The following is a 27,442-nucleotide window of genomic DNA, read 5'->3' on the forward strand; positions in this document are numbered from 1 at the left end:
CGGATGGTGGGCTTAGAGATAGATAGCAAACCATATCTGAGGTTTAGGGAGGGAATTCTCCTAATAGTTCTGGCTGGGGATAGCTGACAGCTGTGCCATTCTTCCTGGGGCATATTGCGAAAGGAAAGAGGCGTGCGTCACATTACAGATATGAGACAGAATGTGGTGTATGCGCTGAGATACAAGTGCTGAGGAAGTTGTAGAGTTCGGGTATTGAACTTAAATGAACTTGCAGATTAGGTCAGTCAGGTTGGGATGACCGGTCTGTTGGATGTTGCGCAGAAAATAGAGTAGGAGAATAGCGCCTGAATCTTGTACATTGCAAAAATATTTTTAAGAGTACACCTTTCTTTCAGTGAAAAACAAAAATAAGAAAGGCTTTAGACAGTGGTGTATGTTAGATACTGCACATTGATCTCAGATTGAAGTGCTTCAGATCGAGAAATCCAGTTATTGTACACCGTAATATGGTTTTTCTACAAAACTGATTGTTCCCAGTTTTACGCGGAGCTTTTAAAATATTCTTAAAATATTCTATCTTTTACTTTAGTATGGATTTAGAAAGCTTATAGGACGCTACAGCTTTATTAGTCAGAAACATCAGGTAAATTGTCTTGCAAGACCGTTCGTAGAATGAAATATGTGTGTACATATTGGCATGATATGTGGACACACACATAATGATATACAGACAAGCAGCTAATGGACACAGAGAACAGGACATGACCAATAAGCAGACAGGACACTCAGGGGTGGGATCTGACTATAAAAGACACAAGGCACTCCCACTCCGCCTCTTTCCACTGATGAACATCTAGAGAGTCCGTCAAGGGTGTTGTTACAATCTCACACCTCCACCACGTGGCTAAGAGCTAGTCTGGTTCAGTCAGAGTAACCACACTTAAGTTAGCAGAGAGTCAAACTCACAGATAACTGTGCTATTAGTTCAATAAACCTGATTGAACTAACTTCAAGGTCTGGAGTATCTTTCTGATCTTAGCTGCATCCAGTTGCAGCCAGTGTTAGACCAGTGTACCTAACACAACATGATACCAGGAGACTTACCTCAGTCCGTTCCGTGACGATCAGCAAATGTATCCCGGCACCATGGAGAAGATTCAGGCTCCTCACCAGCTCAGGACCTCCGGCAATCTCAGTGCCAACTGGCGGATATTCAAGCAAAAGTTTCTGCTGTACATCGAAGCCTCAGACCTCGAGGGTGCGTTCGATGCAAGAAAGATCGCGCTTCTCCTCTCAACAGCGGGTGATCAAGCCATCAAACTCTTCAACTCATTTAACTTCACCGATGGCCAGGACAAGACAAAGTTTCAGACCATCCTGGACAAGTTCGATAGTCACTGTGAAGTGGACACCAATGAAATCTTTCAGCGTTACATATTCAAACAACGTCTTCAAGGTAAAGATGAATCTTTCAATGCCTTCTTAACTAGCCTCCGCCTGCTAACGCCGCCCTGCAACTTTGGTGATATTGCTGACTCCATGATCAGAGACCAAATCGTGTTTGGAATTCACTCTGATCCTCTGAGAGAGCAGCTCTTAAAAATCAAGCATGTGACCCTTCCAGTCGCAATTAAAACATGTACATGCATGAGCATGCAAAAAAAACCGGTATTCCCAAAACAAATCAGCTGAAAATGAGAAGCTTGCCTCCCACGAGGCAGAGAGTGTGCAGGCCATCTCCCGGATGCAGCGCCTCAGCAATGAAGACAGCGGCCATCTCGCGCACTTTTCCCGGAGCCTCACGCATTTGCGATGCGAACGGGATAACGAAGCAGCCGACACCCACACTGCGCAGGTGCAAACGTCTGCCAACCGCACTGCGTATGTGCGATAACGTACACCGTGTCACAACGCCGACATCATGATGTGCCTGAACTGTGGCAACGCCCACTTAAAGGGACACTGCCCTGCAAGAGGCAGGCGATGTTTAAATTGCGGGAAGCCTGGACACTATGCAGCCTTGTGCAGGTCTGCATCACCGACGACGTCGTGTCCAGAATGTGCAACGACGATTAAAGGATTCTGATCCCGGCAGTACAACGGACCAGACGACGAGTGCCTGGAGTCTGCCTACCGAGTGGGCATCATGACCACACGTGAACATGCCAAACCTAACTCATCTCGCATTCAGTCCATCCTCGCTGTGGATTCGGAGGACGAATGGCGTGCGGTGATGCAGGTCAACCGCTGCTCCATCCAGTTCAAGCTGGACACAGGTGCTTCTGCCAACCTCCTCACAGGCAGACTTCAAACGCATCAAGAAGCCCCCCCCCAAGGTCCTTCCAGCTCCTGGTATTGCCATCACGGCACCGGGGTCCTGCCATCTACTCGTCTCCAACCGGAGTACCCATGCACGGCTAAGGTTTAAAATTGTCACGCCGGACAGGGCATCCCTACTGGGTGCGCATGTCTGCAAAAAGCTAAACCTGGTGCAGTGGGTTTATTCAATGACATCCTCCAATGTGGATCTTCAAGCTGGCATTGACAACATCCTCGCTCAGCATCCAGATGTGTTTGACGGGATGGGCACTTTGCCATATCAGTACAAAATCCTACTGCGACCTGATGCCAAACCAGTGGTTCATGCACCACGCCGGGTCCCGGCTCCGCTGAAGGAGCGCCTGAGGGAACAGCTCAAGGAGCTGCAGCAGCAGGGGATCATTTCCAGGGTAATCGAACTGACTGACTGGGTCAGCTCGATGGTGGTGGTTAAAAAACCCTCTGGAGACCTGCGCATCTGCATTGATCCCAAGGATCTCAACCAGAATATAATGCGTGAACACTACCCCATCCCGAAGCGGGAGGAACTCACCAGTGAGATGGCGCATGCACGGTTTTTCACGAAGTTAGATGCGTCACATGGATTCTGGAAAATCCAGCTGGATGAGTCCAGCAGAAGCACCTTCAACACACCGTGTGGCAGGTACTGCTATAACCGTATGCCGTTCAGCATCGTCTCGGCATCGGAGATATTTCATCGCATCATGGAGCAGATGATGGAGGGCATCGAAGGGGTTTGTGTGTATGGGGACGACATTATCATATGGTCCACGACCTCTGAGGAGCATGTTTCTCGTCTCCAGCAGGTATTCCGCCATGTCCACGCCAATGGCCTGAAGCTGAACAGGGCCAAATGTTGCTTTGGCATGTCGACACTCAAGTTCCTAGGAGACCAGATCTCTCAGCAGGGCGTGTGCCCGGACACTGACAAGGTCAAGGCCATCGCAGCCGTGAAGGTCCTGGAAGACGAGGCGGTATTGCGCATCCTGGGCATGGTCAATTTTCTGGGCAAGTTCATCCCAAACCTAGCCCTACGAAACCTAGTGAAGAGGTCCACTGCCTTCGAGTGGAAGGCGGCCCATCAGGCAGAGTGGTTGGAGCTGAAAGCCAAGCTCACCACTGCACCCGTATTGGCATTTTTCGACCCAGACAGGGAAACAAAAATCTCGACAGATGCGAGGCAGGATGGCATCGGTGCGGTCCTGCTGCAACGCAACGACACTTCATCCTGGGCACAGGTTGCCTGCGCATCAAGGGCAATGACGCCCACCGAACAAAGGTATGCACAAATCGAGAAGGAATGCCTGGGCCTTCTCACTGGCCCGGTTTCAAGTTTCACGACTATGTCTACGGCCTGCCGACATTCACAGTCGAGACCGATCACAGGCCCCTGAACTACATTATCCACAAGGACTTTAATGACATGACGCCTCGGTTGCAGCGCTTCCTCCTCAAACTCAGAAGGTACGACTTTGTCCTGGTCTACACGCCTGGCAAGGAGCTCATCATTGCCGATACACTGTCCCACTCCATCACCGTGCCTAGTGAACCACTGAACGTCATCCGGCAAATTGAGTCACAGGTGCAGCTGTGTGCTAGCACCCTCCCGGCATCTGATGAGAAGGTGATTCGTATCCGTGAGGAGATAGCCAAAGACCCCCTCTTGCAGTGTGTTATGCAACACCTAGCCAATGGCTGGCAAAAAGGGCAGTGCCCTCAATTTTTCAATGTAAAGGACGACCTGACAGTGGTTGATGGTATCCTCCTCAAACTGGACCGGATTGTAATTCCACACAGTCTCCAGAGCTTGGTGCTCCGTCAAATCCATGAGGGCCACGTGGGTGTGGAAAAGTGCAGACGCAGAGCCAGGCAGGCTGTCTAGTGGCCCAGGATCAGCCAGGACATCGCGAACATGGTCCTTAACTGTGTGACCCGTCAACGCTTCCAGCCAGCGCAGAGTAAGGAGACACTTCAGCAGCATGAAATCGAAACCTCTCCATGGTCCAAGGTTGGCACCGACCTCTTTCATGCAAATAGGCGTGATTACGTGTTAATCATTCATTACCTTTCCAATTGCCCTGAAGTCGTGAAGCGCTCAGACCTCACATCACGGATCGTCATCAAGGCCTGTAAGGAGACGTTCAGCAGCCATGGAATGGTCTCTGTTTGCCCAGTCGTATCATTTCAAACAAGTCACTTCCAGCCCACACTATCCGCAGTCAAACGGAAAAGTTGAGAAAGGGGAGCACATAGAGATGCAGCTCATCTGCAAGGCCGCGGATTCTGCGTCTGAAATTCACCATGTGCTGCTTGCGTACAGGGTGACCCCACTGTCCACTGGCATGTTGCCAGCTCAATTCCTGATGAACAGGGACCTGCGAACGACACTTCCAGCCATCCACGTGCCCAACCTGGATCACCTCCCGGTGCTGGAAGGTGCAGCAACTCCGAGACCAGCAAAAACAGGGCTATGATGCTTATGCCACCGATTTACCCGTGTTATCCCCGTCAGACACTGTTCGGGTCAAGATCCCTCATGGAGGCTGGTCAGTTCCAGCTGTCGTTGTTCGACGGGCTGCCCCCCGCTCGTATGTTGTGCGTCTGGCTGATGATTCTGTTGTGCGACGAAATAGACGGGCACTGCGCAAAGTTGCCTGCCCGCAACCACATTCTTCTCCATTTCCTTCTGTTGTTTTGCCACCTCCTGATACCTCGACTCACGAGGCCACCAGTCTGGCTTCAATCCCACCCATCAAGGCGCTGTCGTCCCCACCACCACCTCTCCGGCGGTCGACCAGGATCAGACGCAAGCCATAAAGACTGGACTTATGAAAATTTGTTTTGTTTGCTATGTTCTGTGTTCTCGCATTAGACAGCTGTTTTCACATGTACATATGTTCACATCCACTGCATGTATATATGTTGATATTGGCCTATTCTTGTAAATACGTTCACATATGTCATCCAACATTTTTTTAAAAAGGGGAGATGTCATGATATGCGGACACACACAATGATATACAGACAAGCAGCTAATGGACACAAAGAACAGGACATGACCAATAAGCAGGCAGGACACTCAGGGGTGGGATCTGACTATAAAAGACACGAGGCACTCACACTCCGTCTCTTTCCACTGATGAACATTTAGAGAGTCACTCAAGGTGTTGTTACAATCTCACACCTCCACCACGTGGCTCAGAGCTAGTCTGGTTCAGTCAGACAGAGTAACCACACTTAAGTTAGCAGAGAGTCGAACTCTCAGAGAACTGTGCTAACTGCTATTAGTTCGATAAACCTGATTGAACTAACTTCAAGGTCTGGAGTATCTTTCTGATCTAAGCTGCATCCAGTTGCAGCCAGCGTTAGACCAATGTACCTAACACAAAACATATGTTGGGAAACTTGAAAAGATAAGATTTATGTCACCATAAACAAATAGCCACTTATCCTATCTGCAAAGTATCTGAAATTCTAAAACCAATTATGCTATCACCGCGCTTATGTTTGGGCTTCGTATTAGCTGCAGGCTATTTATCCTTGGCACCCTGCATGGTTACATTGTTAGCGTTTTATTCTCTTCCAGCGATGCAGGCTGCTTTAAAACTTGCTAGCAAATGAACAACACCCATTCTTTTCTTTAAAAGCTGCTGGGAGTGTAATGCAAATCCATTGACTGCAACAGACCACTGCACTTAATCAAGCTTTCTTTTTTCATTTTGGCCTAATGAGATGTTATCGGAGCTTTCATTCCTCTGCCATGCATGTAAGAAAGTCTTGGCTTATGTCATGGTCTGACTACCCGTAAATACTGTCCATCTTCTTTTCAGTCAATGCACCCAAATAAATGTGTTCTTAATTTTGAATCACAAATTAGATTGATTTTTGGTGAGTATTTCAAGGACTTGTTCTTTAAGCCATTTAAGTTTGTTTTTAATTTTGGGTAACTGAAATGGGAATTTTGCAGAAATCCAGCCATTCACGCCTTATCCTGTAGTTCCTGGGAAAATGTGATTGGAATTTCTGCTTTCTTTTATTCAGCTACCAATGCAATGTTACAGCAGATATCTTTTTAACATGCAACAGTAAATCCTTTGCATAAAGTTCTTAAACCATCTCTCTTGCATTTGTGTGTGTGTCTCTTTTGCTGTGTGTTTATAATCTTAGCTTAAAATCTAATTTGAAGGCTGCAACATGGCTGGCACTTGGAATTGCCCCAGCAATGTAATTTCTTCTCCAACCACAAAGGAGCCTTCTGCTGTTGAACAGGCTTGTTCACTTCTGGGTTTGTGTGTCTTTCATATTCACTAAAACGCCTTGCAGCTATTTTCTTTTGTTGACAATGGGAGGGGATGTCTATTGCACTTTCCTAGTCTAGATTAATAATCACTTGAAATGGGAAGGTCTAACTGCTCTACATTTTTGCAGTAATTGCTACTTTTAAAGTATATATTACGCTTGTTTTACATGCATGTGGTTAAAACACTGCAGATCAAGAATCTTAAACATCAGTGTCTCATATTTAGAATGTGGTGCATTGAAAGAAAAAAGGCTGGGATAGCAGAGAGTCTCGATTTTTATGTGTTTATGGGGGAACCACACATGAAGAAGACAAACTTAGCCCTGATGCAGGTTGAGCTTAGATTTAGGGCAATGCTATTTTATGTGACTCAAACTGTAACTTTTAACTACAGCTTAGTTCCTGCACTTCTACTTTTTATTTTCCCACCATTGGGGAATTCACAACTTCACACTGTGGATCTGCTCCCACTTAAGAACTGGCTAGAGGCTGCCAGCAGGTAAAGTGAAATCCACATTTGGAGGAGAATTTGTAATCGTTGTTCAAATTTTGGTGACTCCAAAGCATAGATTTTAGAAATCCTTTTCAGTTAATTGTAGCCACACGCTGGGCTGATGTCCAAGAAGTAATGAAGGGTTGTGCAGGAAAAAAGACATTTTGTCAAAGCTTTTCATCTTGCACTCATCATGACAATTGCAAGAATACTAATGCCAATACTTGTACTGTATTAGAAAAGAGTGCTGATTGGTGGGCAAGAGGACTCTCATTGGTAGAGACGTTGTCATGGAGACACCTGCAAGGAATTGCCTTCACAACTGCAAAGAAGATCCTTGCGATAATGAGAAAGTGGACATTGGAACTTGTCTATGAAACAAGCACAGGCCTGATAGGGTGTAATAGCCTTTTTCCTATTCCTGAAAGGCCAAACTCTCTGAAGCTCCCCTGCCAGCAGAAAGCCATAAAACTGTGACCCTGATTCTGTCTCCAACCTGCACTTGTTGCGAGTAAAGCTTTGTGCTCCGAATGCTGTCTCTCAACTTTCCTTGTGGTGTTTACTAGCATTTAGTAGATATACATTGTTCACTTTGCTCCATCTGTTCCACTCCTGCAGAATTCCATGAAGGTCATGTTTAAATGTTTGTGGAAGAATTGTGGGAAAGTTCTGAGTACATCATCTGGGATTCAGAAACACGTTCGCACACTCCATCTGGGGTAGGTCTGAAACTTGGACGTTTAAATTGCGAGACTGTATTATGACTGTAAACCTGCTGGTTTGTCCTCAAGTACCTTTTAGTTTATAAGCATCAGTTGCATCATACCATTTTCAATCCGGTGCTGCTGGAATTAACATGGTGCATTGCAAAATTCTGGAGAAAAATGCTTGAGAAATGACCTGGGGCAAGGGACATGTTTAAAGAGACTGTGACTGGATAGATTAGAAGTTGGTTGAGAGCCAGAAAACAAGTAGGGATTAATGGATTTTTGTTTTTCGAATAAAGGTTTAAGCACCGGTTTCCCCAGAGCTGCATGTTCTGTCCATTTCTCTGGTTGATCTATAATGACCCAGACTTGGAAATAGAGGGTACAGTTGTAAATTTTGCACGGTGACTCAAAAAAATAGTTAACTGAAGGGTACGGTATACAATTGCAGGTGGATATGGATATAAACAGGTTGCTATGGGGGGGTGGGGATAAAATTTTATCTAAAGAAATGGGATAATCTGAAACTAAATGGTAAACCTGTGAAAGGATTAGACGAGCCGAGATTTAGAGGTCCGGATACAAATCTCTTAAAAGTGAGAGGACAAGCTGATCGGGCAAGTTACAACAGGTATAAATTTCAATGCGTGTGGAGAAATAGGAAGAGGAGGAAATGTTCTTTCAAAGAGTCAGCTCGGTCAAAATGGTCAGAATGTTATTGTGGATGTTTATTTTCAAGAATAGAAATCATTTCCAGGTTCCAACCCCAAAGGGAGGCGGTCTCCCAATTGGCCAACTCCGCACCCACTGCTCTGCAGTCTGCTAAGGTTGCATACCCAATCAAAGGGCTCACAGCTTTGGCAGGCTGGCAGCCTCACTAGGAGAGGTGGCTGTTGTTGAGGCTGAAAGGAGTGCGTGAGGAGGCTCAAAATGGAGGAACCCTCAGAAGCATTCATAAAATAGATAAAATGAAGAGAGGCAAAGTCGGTAGGCCCCATCAGAGTGGAGGGAAAATCTGCCTAAAGGAATTGTTTAGGCTGCAGATGCCTTGTCATTGGAGTATTGAGTCACTGACTCCAATGGCCACCCAACCTCCTGCCAGGGGTCTGCTCCAATATTAGAATAGCTGAATCCGCGCTATTCCCTTCATTAGGCTCTGAGTTGCGCATTACTGCTTTCCTGTCACTTATTTATTCTTGAATGGGATGTGGAAGTCGCTGGCAAGGCCGACATTTGTTGCCCATTCCTGAATTGCACTTGAACTGAAGGCAGTGAGTCAACCACATTGTTCGGGGCCTGGAGTCAAATCTAGGCCAAACCAAGTAAGGATGGTAGATTTCTGTCCCTAAAGGCCATTAGCGAATCAGATGGATTTTTACCTGGTTGCCATTATTGGGACTAGATTTCAAGTCCAGGTTTATTAATTGAATTGAAATTCCACCAGCTGCCATGGTGGGATTTGAATCCATGTCCCCAGATCATTAGCCTGGGACTCTGGATTAGTAGTCCAGTGACATTACCACAGCACCACCATCTCCTCACAAGGTGGTTAGCCACTGCCATTCTTTACCCGCCTCCAGCAAAATTGTTCAAACACGTCTGTCCATCAGACCTGTGCCCTGATCAAATAACACATCTTCAAACCTGTCTCCATGGGGTGGGGTGGGGTGGGGCGGGGGGAATGGAAACAGAACCTAAATATCTGTGCAGCAAAGCCATCTCTAACTCATTAACTTTAAGCTAATTATGAAATTGCATCAGTATAGGTGACCAGGCATGGTGCAAAGCCTTTATGACCATACATATGTTTCAGGCATAATGGTGACTCTGATCACTGTGATGGTGAAGAAGACTTCTACTACTCCGAGATTGATGTGGATGTAGATTCATTGACCGATGGATTGAGCAGCCTTACACCAATGTCTCCAACTACCACAATGCCACCAGCTTTCCCTAACGTGGATTCTGGATGCTCAGATCCAGCTTTGGTGAAGAATGAGGAGACGTTAGTGACCCCTTTGAGCCAGTCTGCACCAACTAATTTGTATCATGTACGCACTGACCATGCTTATCAGGTAAATAATTAGGAAAAATGAAAAGATGGCAAACTTCTTTTACATCTCCCATCTGGTGTGTCACCTGGTTTTCAAGGCTGCAAACTCCACAATAAATCTGTTAATACAGTTTCGCCAAGATTTTACAACCCTGCCACTGCATCCCCCCCCCCCCCCCCCCTCCCCCCTCCGACCCCGACTGATGCAGCAGGTCAATTGAAGCTCTTTTCAGTTTGGAATGATTGTAATAGCCCGCCGTGGCCTTGGATTTTGTTTAAATACCAGACACTATATTGGCTAAGGCATTTGTAGTTTAATGAAATTTATTTCAACAAACATTATTGGAAGAAAGAACAAACTTGCTTTTATATTGCATCTTTTTCCTGTCGTCAGGACATCCCTAAGCAAATCACAGCCGATGTTCTGGACGCAAGCATGGTGGCTCATTTACACATAGTAAAGTGCAAATGTGAAGTGGTTCGCCTCTCTGTTTTCATTGCAAATGGTTGAGGGAGGTGTTATCCAGAATGCAGGAAAAAGTCACATCTCCAAATTACACCCTGCACCTATTTACTTTTTACCATTTGAGGTAATCTGATTCTGAGGAATGATTGATTAAATCTATTCTGTCTCAAACCTGTTTTGCAAGAAATAATTCTAGTAAAGTACTGCCTAAACGAGGGAGTAATTTGTTTTGAGCCTTTAGCCACAAGAACTGGTGAGAATATCGGGGCTACAGTGTTCGAGGTCCTGTCCTTGCTACGGTGCTGATCAGTCGTAGGCTCTGCAGAAAATGGAACCTGAAAAAATTGCTCACAGGCAGTAGGCTTTTCATTTCTGCACTTCCCCCACCCACATACAAAATATACAGTACAGTAACCATGGATTGCTGAAGCATGGAAAGCAACCCGTCAGCCCATCAAGTGTCCACATGAGCCACTTGGTCTCACCTGATTGTCCTATTGGTTAGGGTACCTAATCAGACCTCAACCTTTGTTTGGATTCCGGATGACAATCCCAAACAATTTTGGAATACTGTGAGGAAAGGATAGTTCACCTCAGCATCTTTTATGCTAAAAAAAAACCCTTTAATTTAAACACAGGATGAACTAACCATGCTAACTGTTAATTGTAAAGCAATTTCTTTGATAAACAGTTCTTAAAAGGAAAAACTTTAACCTACTCCCTACACCTTCACCGTAAATATTCCAACCAAGCAACCCCAATACAGTTCGATGCCACTCATAAATAAGTTAACACAAGAGGTTTCTCACGGCGCTGAGGACCCAGGTTCAATCCCGGTCCCGGGTCACTGTTCGTGTGGAGTTTGTACATTCTCCCCGTGTTTGCATGGGTCTCACTTCCACAACCGAAAGATGTGCAGGGTAGATGGATTGGCTATGCTAAATTGCCCCTTAATTCTAAAAAAAAAAAGAATTGCGCACTTTAAATTTTTTTTAAAGCACAGAAGGTTTACTAGCGATCCTCTGTGTAGAGACCTTGAGGGATACCCTTTCAAGAGCAGAACCAGTACACTTCTGCTCAACCTAACAGCATTTGGCAAAACTGTAAACTAGACAGACCTGGCTCCTCCTATTAGTTGCATCATCTGTATGTCACTGAAATGTCCCATCACCTGTTTAGCTAGGACTAAATACAATCCCTCAAATTATCAATCCCCCAGGGAATCTCCTGCAATTAAAACAATGTTCCATTAGCCATCTCTCTGTAAACAAGTAAATGGTTGGAGTGAATGATTAACTCAACTTTTATGACACCTTAATTACAGTTTTAGTTGACACATTGCTTGTCTGTAGTTTAAACCAAGGTTTTTAATAACATTGCTGTCAGAAATATGGAATATATATAACAATTTCTACGTTCATCACATATTCGTTCCCAGATCATTTAAACCTTTAACTATCTTAATGTATTTTTAAAATAATATATGGATTCTGCCTCAATAGTGGTTTCTTTCAATTAACTTCGATCTCTGTGTAAAGGTTTTTCTAACTTCCTCTTTAAGTCACTCTGGTCAGTCTACAGAGTTTTTTAAGAACTCAGAAGTTAAGATCCTGTCTGTAAAGAGTGCAAGTTCCAACTAGATTTGATATATTCCTGTGGGAACTTGTCAATGCGTGATTTTTGTTGTGTGGTATCTATTGATTCCTGCCCCATTGCTTATTTTGGCTATGATATCCAATCACTTATTATGTTCATCTGAAGTTTTTTTTCTGCTATTTTTGTGTTTTCACTAATCTATTGAAAACAAATTGGAAAATTTGCAGAGACACTATTTTTAAACACATACTTAAATCAATTGTACATGAGTATTACACATCATTCTAGGGCCCCAGTGTTTAGACTCACACTTATATCATTAACATCTTAATTTGGGTACGTAAAAAGAAATAAAGCTTGGCAGAAATTTATGAAATTAATGTTTCTTGGTTAAGTCAGTTTCTCCCTTTATAGATGGGGCTGGTTTAGCACAGTGGGCTAAGACAGCTGGCTTGTAATGCAGAACAAGACCAGCAACGCGGGTTCAATTCCCGTTCCAGCCTCCCCGAACAGGCGCCGGAATGTGGCAACTAAGGGCTTTTCACAGTAACTTCATTGAAGCCTACTTGTGACAATAAGCGATTATTATTTTTATTATGTCCCAATCTGTTCTATTTTAGTCTCAAGAAACCTGGCTGAAAGCCTAAAGTGCAGAAGCCTAACGTGGCCAAAGTTAAAAGGGTAAAGAAATGGCTGATTAAATTGAAAGCAGTGATTAGATGGCCAAACTTGAAGTTTTAATATTGGTAGATTGTTCTTGCTGTACTGCATCCCTATGCTAACTATACTTCAAAGGTGCTTTGGCAAAATAGGTGGGTGCTGAAAAAAACAGAAACCTAAACTGAAAACGATGGAAGTACACAGTTGGCCTAATGTTGCCCGGTCCACTTGAGCATTTCCACTGCTTTCTGTCTATACTTCAGAAGTATGTCTGTGGTTGTAATGTACCTTGGGAAGTCCTGAAATCGTAAAAGACCACATGTAAATATAAGCCTTTTTTCTTTTGTTTTGTGCTAATTCAGCATTGGTGCTGTCCTACTATTAGCTGGCAGTGACAGTGATCATTTTTGAAATTGAATAGTCTGAAACCAAATTCCACTTCAAACTTTGGATTTCATTTGGTTCTTCAAAATTCATTTACCTGGATTATTTACATTCAAATCAGCTGGGATGTGATCGATTTTGAAATCAGACGACTCGGCTCTGTCACATAAAATGCCCAAACTCTGAACCAAGAAAGATCCTGCATGAGGCGAATTGTTTGAGTGGCAGTAAACCTTGGGGTTTAAATTTGCAGCCTTGTACTCTCCCAAATAACTTCACCTCAATTGAAATGAAAATTGCTTATTGTCACAAGTAGGCCTCAATGAAGTTACTGTGAAAAGCCCCTAGTTGCCACATTCCGGCACCTGTTCGGGGAGGCTGGTACGGAAATTGAACCGTGCTGCTGGCCTGCCTTGGTCTGCTTTAAAAGCCAGTGATTTAGCCCAGTGTGCTAAACCAGCCCCTGGTGATTCTAAGCATTTGTGTTAAGTGTTCCCTGGCTGTCACTGCTGGACGAGCGATGAGTAAGATTTTTTTTGCGCCTCGTCTCCCTCCCTCCTCCCCCCCCCTCCCCCCCCCCCCCTCCCCTCCCTGCCCCCCCCCCCCTCCCCCCCCCCCCCTCCCCTCCCCCCCCCCTCCCTCCCCCTCCCTCCCCCTCCCCCCCTCCCTCCCCCCCTCCCTCCCCCTCCCTCCCCCCCTCCACCCCCCTCCCTCCCCCCCTCCCTCCCCCCCCTCCCCCCCTCCCCCCCTCCCCTCCCCCCCTCCCTCCCTTCCCTCCCCCCCCCTTCTTTCTTCCCCCCCCCCTTTCTTTCTTCCTTCCCCCCCCCTTTCTTCCTTCCCCCCCCCCTCTTCCCCCCCCCCTTTCTTCCTTCCCCCCCCCCTCTTCCCCCCCCCCTTTCTTCCTTCCCCCCCCCTTTCTTTCCCCCCCCCCTTTCTTCTTTCCCCCCCCCCCTTTCTTCCCCCCCCCCCCCTTTCTTCCCCCCCCCCCCCCTTACAAGAAGACTAGCGATCAGGTGTTTCAACTGAGGGAAGATCAGTGACAGGAAAGCAAAGGTGGTTGGGTGAGACAAGACTCTTAAAGGGCACAGATGAACTGAAAGGGCACAGATAAACTGAACCCTAACAGATAGTTTAACATGACCTCAACTCTACACTCAGAATGTGGTTGACTCTGAACATCCTCAGGAATGGGCAATAAATGATGACCCAGTCAGTGACGTCCACATCCCATGAACTGATTTTTTAAAAAACTACTTAAAAATCTATCTCTGCCTTAAAAATATTCAAAGCTCCTGTTTCCACCACCTCCTGAGGCAGTGTTCCCAAGTCCCACAAACCTCATTGAAAAGATTTCTCCGGACTTCCGGTGATGGCGGGCAGGAGGCAGCCGCACACTGGAGGGCTCCCGCTCGGGAATAGAAATTTCAGGGTTTTAACACCTGGTCCCAGGGGCAACGGAGGCTGAAAAAGCTGCAAGAAGGCACAGGGAGGAGAAATGTCCAAGCTTGGGGGAAAAAACGGCTGTGAAAAAGGGGGTTAATGAAAGTCCGCCGGTTAGTGGAAAAATCAGCGCATGAACTGTAAGGAAAGCGGAGGCTGGAGCACCAGGGGAGGCCGCATCGCTCACAGCAGAAGAAATGACCAAAGTGATGGTTGTGGAACTTGAAAAACAGTTCACAAAGCACATGGAAGCAATGAAGAAGGAGATGGGGGCGGTATTGAAAGTGCTGGTGGAAGAGGCGATTGCCCCTGTGAGGGCGGCGGTATCAAGCGCAGTGGCGGAGGTCCGGGAGCACGGTGAGACAGCAAAGGAAGTGGAAGAGGTATTATCGCAGCACAGTGATCAACTCACCTCTATGGGGAAGGAGTTGCGGAGGGTGATAGAGACCAACAAGGGTCTGCGAGCCAAAATGGAAGACCTGGAGAACAGATCCAAGCGGCAGAATTGAGGATCGTGAGTCTGCCCGAAGGGGTGGAAGACCCGAGGCTGACAGAGTATTTTGCCACGATGTTGGCGGAGCTATTAGGGGAGGGGGACGATCCCTCTCGATACGAACTGGATCGGGCTCATCGGTCGTGGAGGCCTATACCAAAGGCGAGTGAGCCGCCAAGAGTAGTAACTGTGTGTTTCCGTAGGTACAGCGTGAAGGAGAAGATCCTGTGCTGGGCAAAGCAGAAGCGGGTGGTGAAATGGGCTGGAGCTGGTATACGCATATACCAGGACTTTACGGTGGAGGTGGTGATCTGCCTTCAGCCGGGTGAAGAAGGCACTGTACATCAGCAAGGTGCAGTGCAGCATAGTATATCCAGTTAAGTTGAGGGTAACCTACAAATCCAAGGACTTTTATTTTGGGACGGCGGAATGACTGTGGCAGAATTGAGAAATTGGACTGAGAGCGGGACTTGTACCGATGTAGCCTCATGTAACTTTATTTTTTTCACTGCGTGTTGGTGTATGTACTAAATGAGTCAACGCTGTATATTTGGGCAAGGGAAGAGTTGGGACTTTCATTTGCAATGATGGTTCTTTGGGGCTTGGGTGTGTATGCTGGGGATGTGTGCTAAAGGGGATTTCTTGGTTTTCCTGGGACCGGGCAAGGGGGAAGGAGACCCGGGCTGGGGCCTTCATGCTGGCCGGTTTAAGCCGGCCACTGAACGGGAGTGAGGTTGGGGGAGGGGCTGCGGCCATCCGAGCCTGGTAGAACAGGTTTTGGTGAGTCTAGCCGGGGTGAAAAGTTGGGGGAAGGAACCGAGGTTTGGGGTGGGGTGAGGAGTTTACAAGAGGAAGAGGAGTTTTGGGGGGGGGGGGGGGGGGGGGTGCCTACAATTCATAGGTGCCATTCACGGTACTCTTTCGGGGATTGGATGGCATTGAATATTAGGGGTGTGGACTGTATATGTCAATGATGACCATAGGCCATTCCCGATTCCTTTTTCTTTTTTCCTCCTTGGGAGGTTTAGTTTTATTTGATGCTTATATTGTCAGGTGGGCCGTTGTTTGGGCGGGTGGTGGAAGTATGGGATCGTTGTTGTTGGTTGGGGGGATTGACATTGTATTCGTTACCGTTTACGGTTTGTTGGTGGGGTGTAAATTCTGAAGAAAATGTGAAAATGGAGAATTAAAATATTTTTCAAAAAAGAGAAAAGATTTCTCCTAGTCTGTCCTATTAAGGTGCCCCCTAATTTTAAAACGGTACCTCCTAGTTCTGAACTTACCCACAAGACGTACTTTCCACATCTGCCTTGTCAAGATCATTCAGGATCGTATATACTTCAATCAAGTCACCCCTCACTCTTCTAAACCCGTGTGGAAAAAGACGCAGCAGCTGTCCAACCTATCCTAATAAGATCCTAATATCCTGACCTCATTCCAGGTATCAAGCTAATAAACCTCCTTTGAACTGCCTCCACCACTTTACCTTCATCCTTAAACAAGGAGACCAACATTGCACACAGTATTCGAGATGTGGTCTCACCAATGCCCAGTGTAGCTGAAGCATAACATCCTTACTTTTATGTTCAATGTCTCTCCTAATAAAGAATAGTATTCCATTAGCCTTCTTGATTGCATGCTGTACCTGCTTTTCATGACTCATGCACCACAATATCTAGATCACTCTGCACCTCTGAATTGTGCAGTCATTTAAATAATATTCTGCGGTTTTAAAAATTCTTCCTGCCAAAGTAAACTTCACATTTTCCCACATTATACTCCATATGCCAGATGTTTTCCTACTCGCCCAACCTATCCATCAGTCCTCTTCACCCCATACTTTCCTACATATCTTTGTCATCTGCAAATTTGGCTACCATGCCTTGGCTCTCCTCAGCTAAGTCATTGACATAAATTGTAAACGGTAGTGGTCCAGCACAGACCCCTGTGGGACTCCAGTCGTCAGATCCTGCCGATCAGACAAAGCCTACTCTCAAACATCAGCAAAGCGATGGCAGATGTTGCTGACGGTGCTATCAAGTGGCATTACTCAGAAACTGCCTGCCCACTGACCCTCCGTTTGTGTTCCACCAGGGCCACTCAGCTCCTCACCTCATTACAGTCTTGGTCCAAAAGCCTGTCTACCAACTACAAGGCACAAGTAAGGAGTATGACTTGCCTGGATGAATGCAGCTCCAACAGTACTCAAGAAGCTGACACCATCCAGAACAAAACAGCCCGCTTGATTGGCACACCATTCACTGCTTTAAACATCCACTCTGCACCACAGACACACAGTGGCAGCAAATGTGTACCATCTGCAAAGATGCACTATAGCAATTCACCACGGCTCATTCGACATCACCCTCCAAACCCAGAACTTCTACCACCTAGAAAGACCAGGGCAGATGATACAAGTGCCCCTCGAGCCACGCAGCATCCTGATTTGGAACTCTATCACAGTTCCTTCACTGTCACTGGGTCAAAATCCTGGAACTCCCTCCCAGACAGCACAGTGTGTATGTATCTGTACCATATGGACTGTAGCAGTTCAGGAACACAGCTCACAGATAGATACATCAGTAAATACAGGAGGGAGCTGAATAATATTTTGGGAAGAGATTTGAGAGATGTAGTTTTTATTAAACTTTGGAACCTTTTCAGTTCTGCATATCCATGTTTTCAACCCATTGAGATGCTGTATGGAATGCAGCATATTCTTTCGTTATTGTCACCACAGACTTAAATATCCAGTTATTTTCTTATTTTACAGGCTACTGCCCCTATGAGCATCCCCGTATCATCAAAATTCTTGCCAAATGGTACTGGCTTCAGCATATCATTGCAGTCGCCACCTATAATTTTTAAAGGTTCACAGGTGAGCATTTTTGCAATCCCATTTTTGTTTGTTTCGAAGAAGAGTCATGTGGTCTCGAAACATTAACTCGGTTTCTCTCTCCACAGATGCAGTATTTTTCTTATTTTTTTGGTTCAAGCATTTTTTTTTTCTGCATTCCTTCAGTGTAACTCAGAATTCCAGCCAGGCCAATAAGGTTGTAACCCATTGGGCCATTTCTGGCATTCGTTTTGGACCTCACTTAAGTCTGCAAATACTTTAGGCTATTTCTGTCTCCCATGTCAAAATATTCAATGGGCTGGTTGTGCAAGATCCTGTGAGCAGCGCAAGAAAGAAAAACACAAGCCAGCAATAATTGCCTCCTATAAAAGGTCCCACACTGACATTCATATCTTTAGGCACTTAGAAGCCTTATTGATAATAGCTTGGTTCATGGGAAACCCAGGTCCTGATGTGCTGAAACAGACCTCTTGTGGGGGGGGGGGGGGTTGAAATGTTGTATATTTCATAGAATCATCATGTATCAATTTCATTTTCCTTCATGCATTATTTAGGATTTCTGGATAATACTCCATATTTACATTTCTTTCTGCCAATAATTTGCTTTAGGCTTGATATCATACATAGAGCTGAGGGATATACTATAGGGATTCTGAATACAAAATATAATCATCATTTTGAAATGTAGCACTATTATCAAGCCTTTCAGGAAGTCCTAACCAATTAATTACTTAAGTCCGTATTAGTGTGGCTGTAACGTTGCACTGCACAAGGTACCACAAAGAGCAAGTGAAACTCATCGTCAAGTTATTTTTGGTGAAAAAATGTTGACCTGACAGTAGGGTGTGGATTTCCCTACTTTTAAATAATTCCATTGAATCTTTATGTTCACTTAGTGTTGCACTGAAGTGTCAGGCCAGAATCTGTGACAAAATTCCAGAGTGAGACAATAACCCAAGTCCTAACTCAGATACGGTTGCCATTGCTGAGCCATGCTGACATGATTTAAGATGAGAAAAAAGTGAGGAACCAACAAAGGTAGAAATGTAGGAATGCCCAGCTGATCAAACAATACATACATTACAATAGTGATTACACTTCAGAAATACTTCATTGGCTGTAAAGCAGGTTGAGACATCTGGTGGTCATGAAAGATACTATATAAAAATGTAAGACTTCTGTCTGCAGAGGCTTCACTTAGCCACCGCTAAATTATGCTGATTGCTGCAAGATTACTTAGAGACCACATATGCTATAAGCATCAGACTGCTGGTGACTGTTTAGGGTCACACTTACCCTTAACCATCAATCTAATGATCAAAGATCTGCTGCAAGCTATACCTATTGTGATATTCCATGGGAAACAAGGCCCTGTATACTTTTTATCATACATCCAACTTTCTGAGGGAATGAGCAGAGGATGCACTTGTTGCTACCCTTTGTATTCATTCCCACCATTTATCTAGTCTTAGGCACTGGCTCAGCATGGAAGTGGTCTGTTGTAAAGCCTGCTTAATGGTCCCACAGAGGTTGGGGATCTTTTTCTGATGCTCATATGAACCCATCCCCAATCCTTCAGATGTTGGAGAGTACAGCTGTTCATAAACTGGCCCCCTATGCTTTTTTGATAGTGGTCTGAGCATCAATGGAAGCATTACCGCATCACTTTAAAGCCGCTGTTATGGGGATCCGACTGCATATGTATTTAGAGTACCATGGCAGACAGCAAAGTTGTAAAGTGGTCCTTCAATTATGTCCTTTTCATGCTGTTGCTGGACGCTAAAACCCAAGAGATAGAGAACCTCATGGAATGGTGTAACGGCAAAACTAAAGAGCTGGTCATTGACTTCACAAAGCAAAGTATCGGACACACCCCAGTCTGCATCAACGGGCCAAGATGGTTGACAGCTTCCAATTCCGAGGGGTGCACATCACCAACAATCTGCCCTGGTCCACCCACGTCGACGCTACAACCAAGAAAGCACAACAACGCCTGTACTTTCTCAGGAAATAAGGAAATTCGGCATGTCCACAATGACTTACCAACTTTTACAGATGCACCATTGAAAGCATCCTATCTGGCTGCATAATAGCCTGGTATAGCAACTGCTTGGTCCAAGACCGGAAGAAACTATAGAGAGTCGTGAACACCACCCAGTCCATCACACAAACCTGCCTCCCATCCATTGACTCGGTCTACACCTCCCGCTGCCTTGGGAAAGCGGGCAGCATAATCTAAGACTTCTCACACCCAGCTTATTTGCTCTTCCAACTTCTTCCATCGAGCAGAGATACAAAAGTCTGAGAACACGCACTAACAGATTCAAAAACAGCTTCTTCCCCGCTGTTACCAGACTCCTAAATGACCCTCTTAGGACTGATCTGATCTCTTCACACATCTTCTCTACTGAGTAGTACTACACCCCTGTATGCTACACCCTATGTCTATGTATTTACATTGTGTATTTTATGTTTGCCCACTATTTTATTTTCATGTATGGAACGATCTGTCTGAGCTGTACACAGAACAATACTTTTCACTGTACCTCAGTACACGTAACAATAAACAAATGCAAAGTTGCTACCGAAATACATGTTCTGACGCAGCTCCTATTGTTTGATGCTCTTCCAACATTTTTTGTAAAGCACAAACTTATGAAGTGATCCCCAGGCTCTTTAACCAAAGGACTAGATAATCTAATCCTCTGTCTTCCTTCTCCTCTTCATTTATATTCTGTTTGTCCTGCTGCAGAACTGGCTCATTCTCTTAACTTCCCCCATGAATTGAAGCTGATACTTGGGAGAAATAGATTGGATGGGTAGATCACCTTGGATAAGGATCTAGTGGCAGAGCCACATGACCCTAAGATTTTGCTTTATTCTCCAGCATCTAGAGGAAGAGGTGACCTAATAAAATGAAGATTTCGTTATTTGCTTACCTTTAATCTACACACCGCACATGTTAATCACAAATCCACAGATGCAGCAAGGCTTTCTACTTGCTCTTTTCTGACATGTTATCTGGCTTCTGTCCTCAGGATTTGTTGCAGCCTTCACTCACTGGGGCGAGACATTGGACATTTGTGGAACATTCAGTCATAATTCTGCAGTGTGCCCTTGCTCTCCTTCGCTTTGCGCTTGTTCACTCGCTCGAAAATGAGTGCAGAGAAAGTGTGAATTACCTTTTTATTGTGTACGCTGCAGTAAATCCAGGTGCCAGCACCCATAAAGGAGTTTGTGCCAGATGCAGGCAACAATTACTTTCCATGTATTTGTCAAGTAGGCACTCTAGGGCACATGGAAGATTTTACATTAAAATGCTTTAATAGCCTATCAATGTAGTGTGAGCTCCAGTTCATGCAAAAAAGATACATGGCAATTTGCCAAACTTCTTACACAACCTGTGACTGAACTCCAGGTACAGCTTGTGATCCCCATGTACAAATGCACTGTAACATTGGTGTTATTTCTGTCACTTTGACCTCTATGTTCGTTAAACCGGTGATCCAGTTTGAGCTGGAATAGTGAAGGTGTCACTGCGGCTGTCTTTGCCACTGACTCTTGCTTGTTGCCCTTTCCGTCTTTGTCTTCCCGAGGAATATTTCTGCTACACCATTAGAGAATCTGGAGATTTCTGGCCTCCTGAAGAACTCGCAGCTAACCTGCAAACTGAGATAGTCTTTCTCGGAAGGGTTATGTTGCTTGCCCCTTTAAAATGCTGGAAGGCTTTTAAATTTTGCCAACAGCATATTAATTACTTCCAGTCCCCAATTGGCTGAAATCCCAATTAGAAGCATTTCTCTTACCTGAAGTTCAGCCAAAATATATTACTGAAATAGACCCTGGAGTGTAAAGAACAGTTGATGCACATCCACATCAGATGGGTGAACATTACACTGGAGTCTGTTTCTGGGTCAGGTTTATAGCATATCGGAAAATCCAAGCTGATGTCAGAAGAGGAAAATTAAAATTAGGTTTGCAGCTCCAATTATCCAAAAGATCCAGTATGCTTACAAAGAACAATACAAAGGAACAGGCCTTTCGGCCCTGTACCGGTCATGATACCAACCTTTGCCAAAACTTTCAGCACTTCCTTGTGCTGTATCCCTCTATCCCCATCCTATCCGTGTATTTGTCAAGATGCCTTTTGAACACCGTTAATATATCTGCTTCCACAACCTCCAAGGCTTGAAAGTATCTAATGTAGCTATTCTGTCAAATAATTTTTAAGACAGCAAAACTAGACTGAGCCATGAATGGTTCGAAGTAAGTTCTCTTTTCAGATAAGCTAGAACAAACTGTTTAAAAATCAAGGGCCACTCATTTAAGACGGAGATGAGGAGAATTGTTTCCTCGAGGGTCGTGAGTCTCTGGAAGTCTCCTCAAAAGGCAGTGAAAGCTAGACAGATTCTTGATTAACAAGGTTATCGGGGGTAGGCAGGAATGTGGGATTGAAGTTCCAAGCAGATCAGCCGTGATCTTATTGAAAGGCAGAGCAGGCTCGAGGGGATGAGTGGCCTACTTCTGCTCCTAGTTCGTATGTAGAACACACATTTTTGTAAATGAAAACCTGAGAAATGAATGTCTGATGCGAAAGGGATGTTGACACGATGCATTCCAGTTTAGGATTCATTTGTGAATTAGAACCAGATTATGGATCTTCCGTACAGCCATCAATATCAAATGGCACATTTTGAATCAAAAATAGAATACAGTGCAGATTAGTTGACATTTGTAGAGAGAAACAGACAGACCACATTTCAGACACGGCTATTCCTATTCTGTTTTTTGTTTCCCATTTGCATTGTTTTTGTTTTGCTTTTTATTTGTACTTTTTGATGTAACGCTTTAGAAACTAGAAATTGATTTGAATCCCTGATTACCTTTAGGATCCATTAGCACAAATACGTCCAATCAGTATTGTTGAGAAGCGACAGATTTCGCACCCATCCTTAAAGGTACATACTTCTCTCGTGTCGTCCCCTAAACCAGGGACGGGAACAAGGTACTTACTTGTCTTTATTTTATGTTCCATGCTTTAGTTTGATGTGAGGGATTTGATTTTAGTGACTGGAACAAAAAAAAATTCTATTAACCTACTCCAGCACAAGTCATTTATAAAATCAATTTTGAGCTAATAACCTTTCAAAGAAATTTTAAGCTTCAATAATACTTTGTTATATCTGGAAAAAGGAAATCAATGTGAATTATTTGAATGGGTCTTAATTGGTATTTGCAGTATCCATTAATCACATAGCAACTCCACAGTGCTTTACAAAACTGATATGGGCATATCATAGAATGGTACGGTGAAAAAATTAATCCAGTCAACCCATTTTGCCTGTGCCAGCTCTTTGGAGGAGCAATCAAATTATTCCACTCCCTTGTACTTTCCATGTAACCCTGTAAATTTGTTATGCATCCTTGTGTGCTCCATATTTTTAGCACTCGCATGTATATATTTAGAGAGACCGTTGCTTTCAACTTATTCAAATATTCCACAGGTTGTAAAATAAGGCAATATGGATAAAATTAAGCTAAATTGTTAATTTAGGTAACATTGCTGTAAGTCCTCGTCAGTGAACCATGTCTGCCATTAAAATTCAGTTTAACAAGATAGCAAATTAATCAACATTTTTTTCTGTTGATCGTAGTGGATATTTTGGCCAGCTGTTTTCCCGCTGTCCTAAAAACCAATCTGTTTTCTTCATAATTAAGTCACAACAGATTTAGGTGTCCAGGAGCGGTGAAAATTTGCAGATCTCTTGACACAAGCATTTGAGTAACTTTTTGCTTCAAACATTGCTACCATCTAGAAGGTGGACAGTGAGAAGTTTGCTTTGTAGTATATAGTTAATAAGTTACAAAGCCACTGCTTACATTTGAAAAGTATTGCAATCCGTGTTTGTTTCAGTATCATACTCTGTGACCTTAAAAGATTTGAAATAGATGGCTCGTGGCATGGATTTTCCAAAGGCTCAAACTGTCCACTAGTTTGAAGCCAATGAATAAAATGCAAATTGCCAGGCCTCAAAAGATCAGAGTATCATTTATTTAAGTTCTCTGAAGTGTTGCTGGGAGTTGTGAGTCGGGGCGGAATATATGCTGGCCCAGGTGTCTCAAAGAAGTTAAAATGACAGGAGTATGAGTGAAAACTTTTCAAAGAACTACTTTTCACAAATTTACATGCCTCTCCTTTCAGGAAACCTAGGGGCGAGGGAAAGAAATGCCGAAAGGTTTACGGAATGGAGAACAGGGATATGTGGTGCACTGCCTGTCGCTGGAAGAAGGCCTGTCAGCGGTTTGTTGATTGAAATATGGCACTTTCTGAATTTTGTACACTCTAAGATTTGACAGCATGTTGTTTCCTGAACAATCAATGGTAACAAGAAAAGGGCAAAGTATGTTGAAAGCAGGGAATGCTTAATGCATGATTCTGTTTTGGATGAAGCACTTGTAATTATGTGTGAATGCAATCAAAAAAGTTAATTTAAAAAAAAAGTATGGTGACTGTTTTTGCTTTTTCAGTTTTCTTTGAACTTGCTGTGTTTTCAATGGCACTTGAACCAGCCGACAACTTTGCTGATTTAAAAAAAAATAATGAAATCTTTGCCAGTTTGATGAAATTCCGAAACGGTGGGCTTTTTGACTGCTATCACTTCACCCTCGTCTCATTTTATTTTACTCCCTATAAAATAATCTTCGATCTTGGAGAAGAATTGACTCTTCATTCCACTGCTGGACCATGGAGTCCTCATGAGACTGGTATTGTTTCAGGAAACACATGCAGAATTTTTTTTTTTTTTTTTTTTAAAAAGAAAGCAAATTGAATTTATTGCTGTAAAGCTTTGCTTTTACTGCATTTGAAAAAGAAACATTAATTTTACAGTTTTGGTTTTTGATAGCATATGGATGGGAACGTTCAACCAAATTTTAATTGTTTTTAAGGTGAAAACATTTGTATATTGCTGTCATTTTTTGTTTTTTTAAACTGTTTTTGTTACAAGATTTGGCTAGCAATTTGGAAGCAAAAATAGGGTCAGGCCTGCCTGAAAATTCAGGAAGTGCCAACGGGAGAACCTCGTTGAATTGCACTAGGCTGTACTGCACAAGGAATAATCCAAGAAACACATGGAGGTTGCCACAGGTGCAACATGATGTAGTTGTGAGGAAGTATGTGAGGTGTAAATAATGTCTCTTCACTGTAAAATAAGTCTTGTAGCATAGTTTTAGTTGAGTATTTTGAGAAAGAAGAAAACCTGATGAAAATGGTTTTGTACTTGGGATCCATTTTCATGAATGTATGACAGCCATCCTTTTCATAGTGTTTAGTTCATTCTTCAGTGCTGGTTGCCATGACAATATTTTTCTTTTAAGCTGTTGCATAACTATCTGCTCACCACTGCAATTTATTTTTGTTTTCTTGATTGGTTACGGTTAATTACTGTGACCAACAGAGAATGCTGCACCTTCTTTTAGTACCAGAATATTAAGCTAAATCCAATTCAATTTTACCACCAGTTATATCTCGGGTCTTCAGGCATAGGTTTCAGCCAATTTTTTAAACAGTGAATGGAACTGGCAGCTTAAAACTTTAGCAGTTTGATTAAATACAGGGTTTAAGATTTCTTTCCATCCAGGTAGTCACTGGCCAGTGAGCAAGTCACTTATTGAAGGGTTTAAACATATTGAAGTAGATGGCAGGTGATGCGGAATTTTGCCAAAAGATTGAGGGCTGTACAAAGAAAATATTGCTTTGTATACCAGATTTAAAAAAAAAAATCATGGTGCGTAGGGATGAAGAGAATTTTAAGTTGTGGTGACATCCTGGCCCCTCCACAATCCTTGGAAAATCCAGCTCGAATGAACCATTTGTTTCTGTAGTTATAGAAGAAAAACAGGCATATCTCTTGGGTTTTATCAGTGTTCATATTGTAGTATTTTAGAGATAAAGTACCAAAGTAAGTCTCTCCATGGACAGTCTATTATGATATGCTGAATTCTCAGGATTTTAAATGTTTATAACAACTGTAAAATGGAAAAGCAGAGACTCTAATATTTTTAATTATATACTGGATTTTTGATTATAAAAAAGGGCTTACCTGTAAAATAGATCTTGCATAAGTAGGTCTAAACTGGTCTCTGACCACAACTGGTGACATAAGCAAATGAATGTAAACTGTTAACTTTTGAAGCTTTCATTACATTAATTATTTCCTTACATAGGTGGGAAAAAATGGTCAATGGTTAATTTTTCATTTGTCATTATGCAAAAGGAAACTTCCAACCCACAACAAAGCTTGTTTTATTGCCAAACTTATTTGTATTACATAATTGTGGCAGTAAACATTCCAAGAGAGAACTTTATTTCTGCTTTGAAGACAGAATGTGTATTACCAGCAGTTGTACCAACTTTGGTTTCAGAACTTAATCATTGAACAGGTGAAGAAATCATAATCCTTTTGGGGAAAATGCACTTTTTGTATGAAAAAAGTTATGGATGATAATATGTATAGTGTGCTTTTTATTAATGTTGGAGAGGTGCAGCATTTGTTTCCATACTGTCTTTCAGTGGGGGTGTAAAATCCTCATGGTTTTACAAAGGAACATAATTACTAAGTTAACCAGAATGGAAAGGACCTCTTATTTCTGTACATACACCTGTAATGCTGTGTCATGTCTTACATGATCAGCAATGCCTACTGCTGAGGTTTACGTGCCAATGTAATGCTGGGTTTCATATTTTTTTAAAAAATGCAAGAAATAAAGATCCTCAGAACTGTTCTTGTTTAAGTTGTAATGCATTTTTTAAAAAATCACTGGTATAAGTATATGGTCCTATTGAACACCAACACTAATTGAGAACTAGGCTTCACACACTTAGTCGGGGTGTGTTAGCAGCAACGTCCGTATCATGAGAAATAACTTTTGCTTTGGAGCAATACAAAACTGGCAACACAACTCTGAGTTTAGTCCTGATTTGACTTCTGACTCCAAGGCAGAGTGTTACGATTCCCTGGAAAGTACAGTCTATTGTGGAACCAAGTAAGCTTGAAGAATTCACATGGATCACCTTTGCATTTAACACACTTTTTAAACAGTTAATGGGCGACTCTGTATGCACACATGAGGATGCACAATGCTTTCCTCTGGTCAGGGCAATTTACATTAAAGCCAGGCGGTATAAATGAGATATTGCTTGCCTGGAACCAGAATTACAGTTACTAACCTCAGCCCAGCAACGTAAGCACAATATCAGACCTCAAGTGTGTCTGCTGCAGGCGGATTAGGAATGTGGTATATTATGACATTCAATCTCCACATTCTTAACGATTTTGAAAATTTTGTAAAAGCCCGGCAAACATTCAACATTCATTGTTTAGTTCCAAGGATTTGTTTTTTCAAGGACAGCGAAATGTACAAAATATAGTTAAAGCAATAATTAGCCATTTGCATTTTATGAACTTCATTTTATCATTAAAGATAAATGTGCATAATGATGAAACCACACTACATTTTGATACTTGTTGAATTCAGGTGGAAATTCTTTGCTTTTTTCTGGTTTATGCAAAAAGGTTAATTTCTGTTGAAGTAGCAGGTAAATTGATTAATAAGGGGATCAGGGGTTATGGGGAGAAGGCAGGTGAATGAGGATGAGAAACATATCAGCCTTGATTGAATGGCGAAGCAGA

General features: G+C 43.4%; 1 protein-coding gene across 2 annotated transcripts in view; it reads left to right on the forward strand.

Moving 5' to 3' along the window:
- LOC140428445 (zinc finger protein 704-like) overlaps positions 1 to 26,534 on the forward strand; it is a 151,254-nt gene extending 124,720 nt beyond the window's left edge. For both annotated transcript variants that reach the window (XM_072514902.1, XM_072514903.1), the window contains 5 exons: positions 7,713 to 7,813; positions 9,615 to 9,876; positions 17,667 to 17,771; positions 22,640 to 22,755; positions 23,953 to 26,534. In XM_072514902.1, the coding sequence (XP_072371003.1) occupies positions 7,713 to 7,813; positions 9,615 to 9,876; positions 17,667 to 17,771; positions 22,640 to 22,755; positions 23,953 to 24,064 (696 nt within the window). In that variant the 3' untranslated portion in view covers positions 24,065 to 26,534. The remainder of the gene's footprint in view (positions 1 to 7,712; positions 7,814 to 9,614; positions 9,877 to 17,666; positions 17,772 to 22,639; positions 22,756 to 23,952) is intronic.
- The last annotated feature ends 908 nt before the right edge of the window (positions 26,535 to 27,442 follow it).

The sequence above is a fragment of the Scyliorhinus torazame genome, chromosome 8 (assembly GCF_047496885.1).
Source record: "Scyliorhinus torazame isolate Kashiwa2021f chromosome 8, sScyTor2.1, whole genome shotgun sequence".
Classification (NCBI taxonomy): Eukaryota; Metazoa; Chordata; class Chondrichthyes; order Carcharhiniformes; family Scyliorhinidae; genus Scyliorhinus; species Scyliorhinus torazame.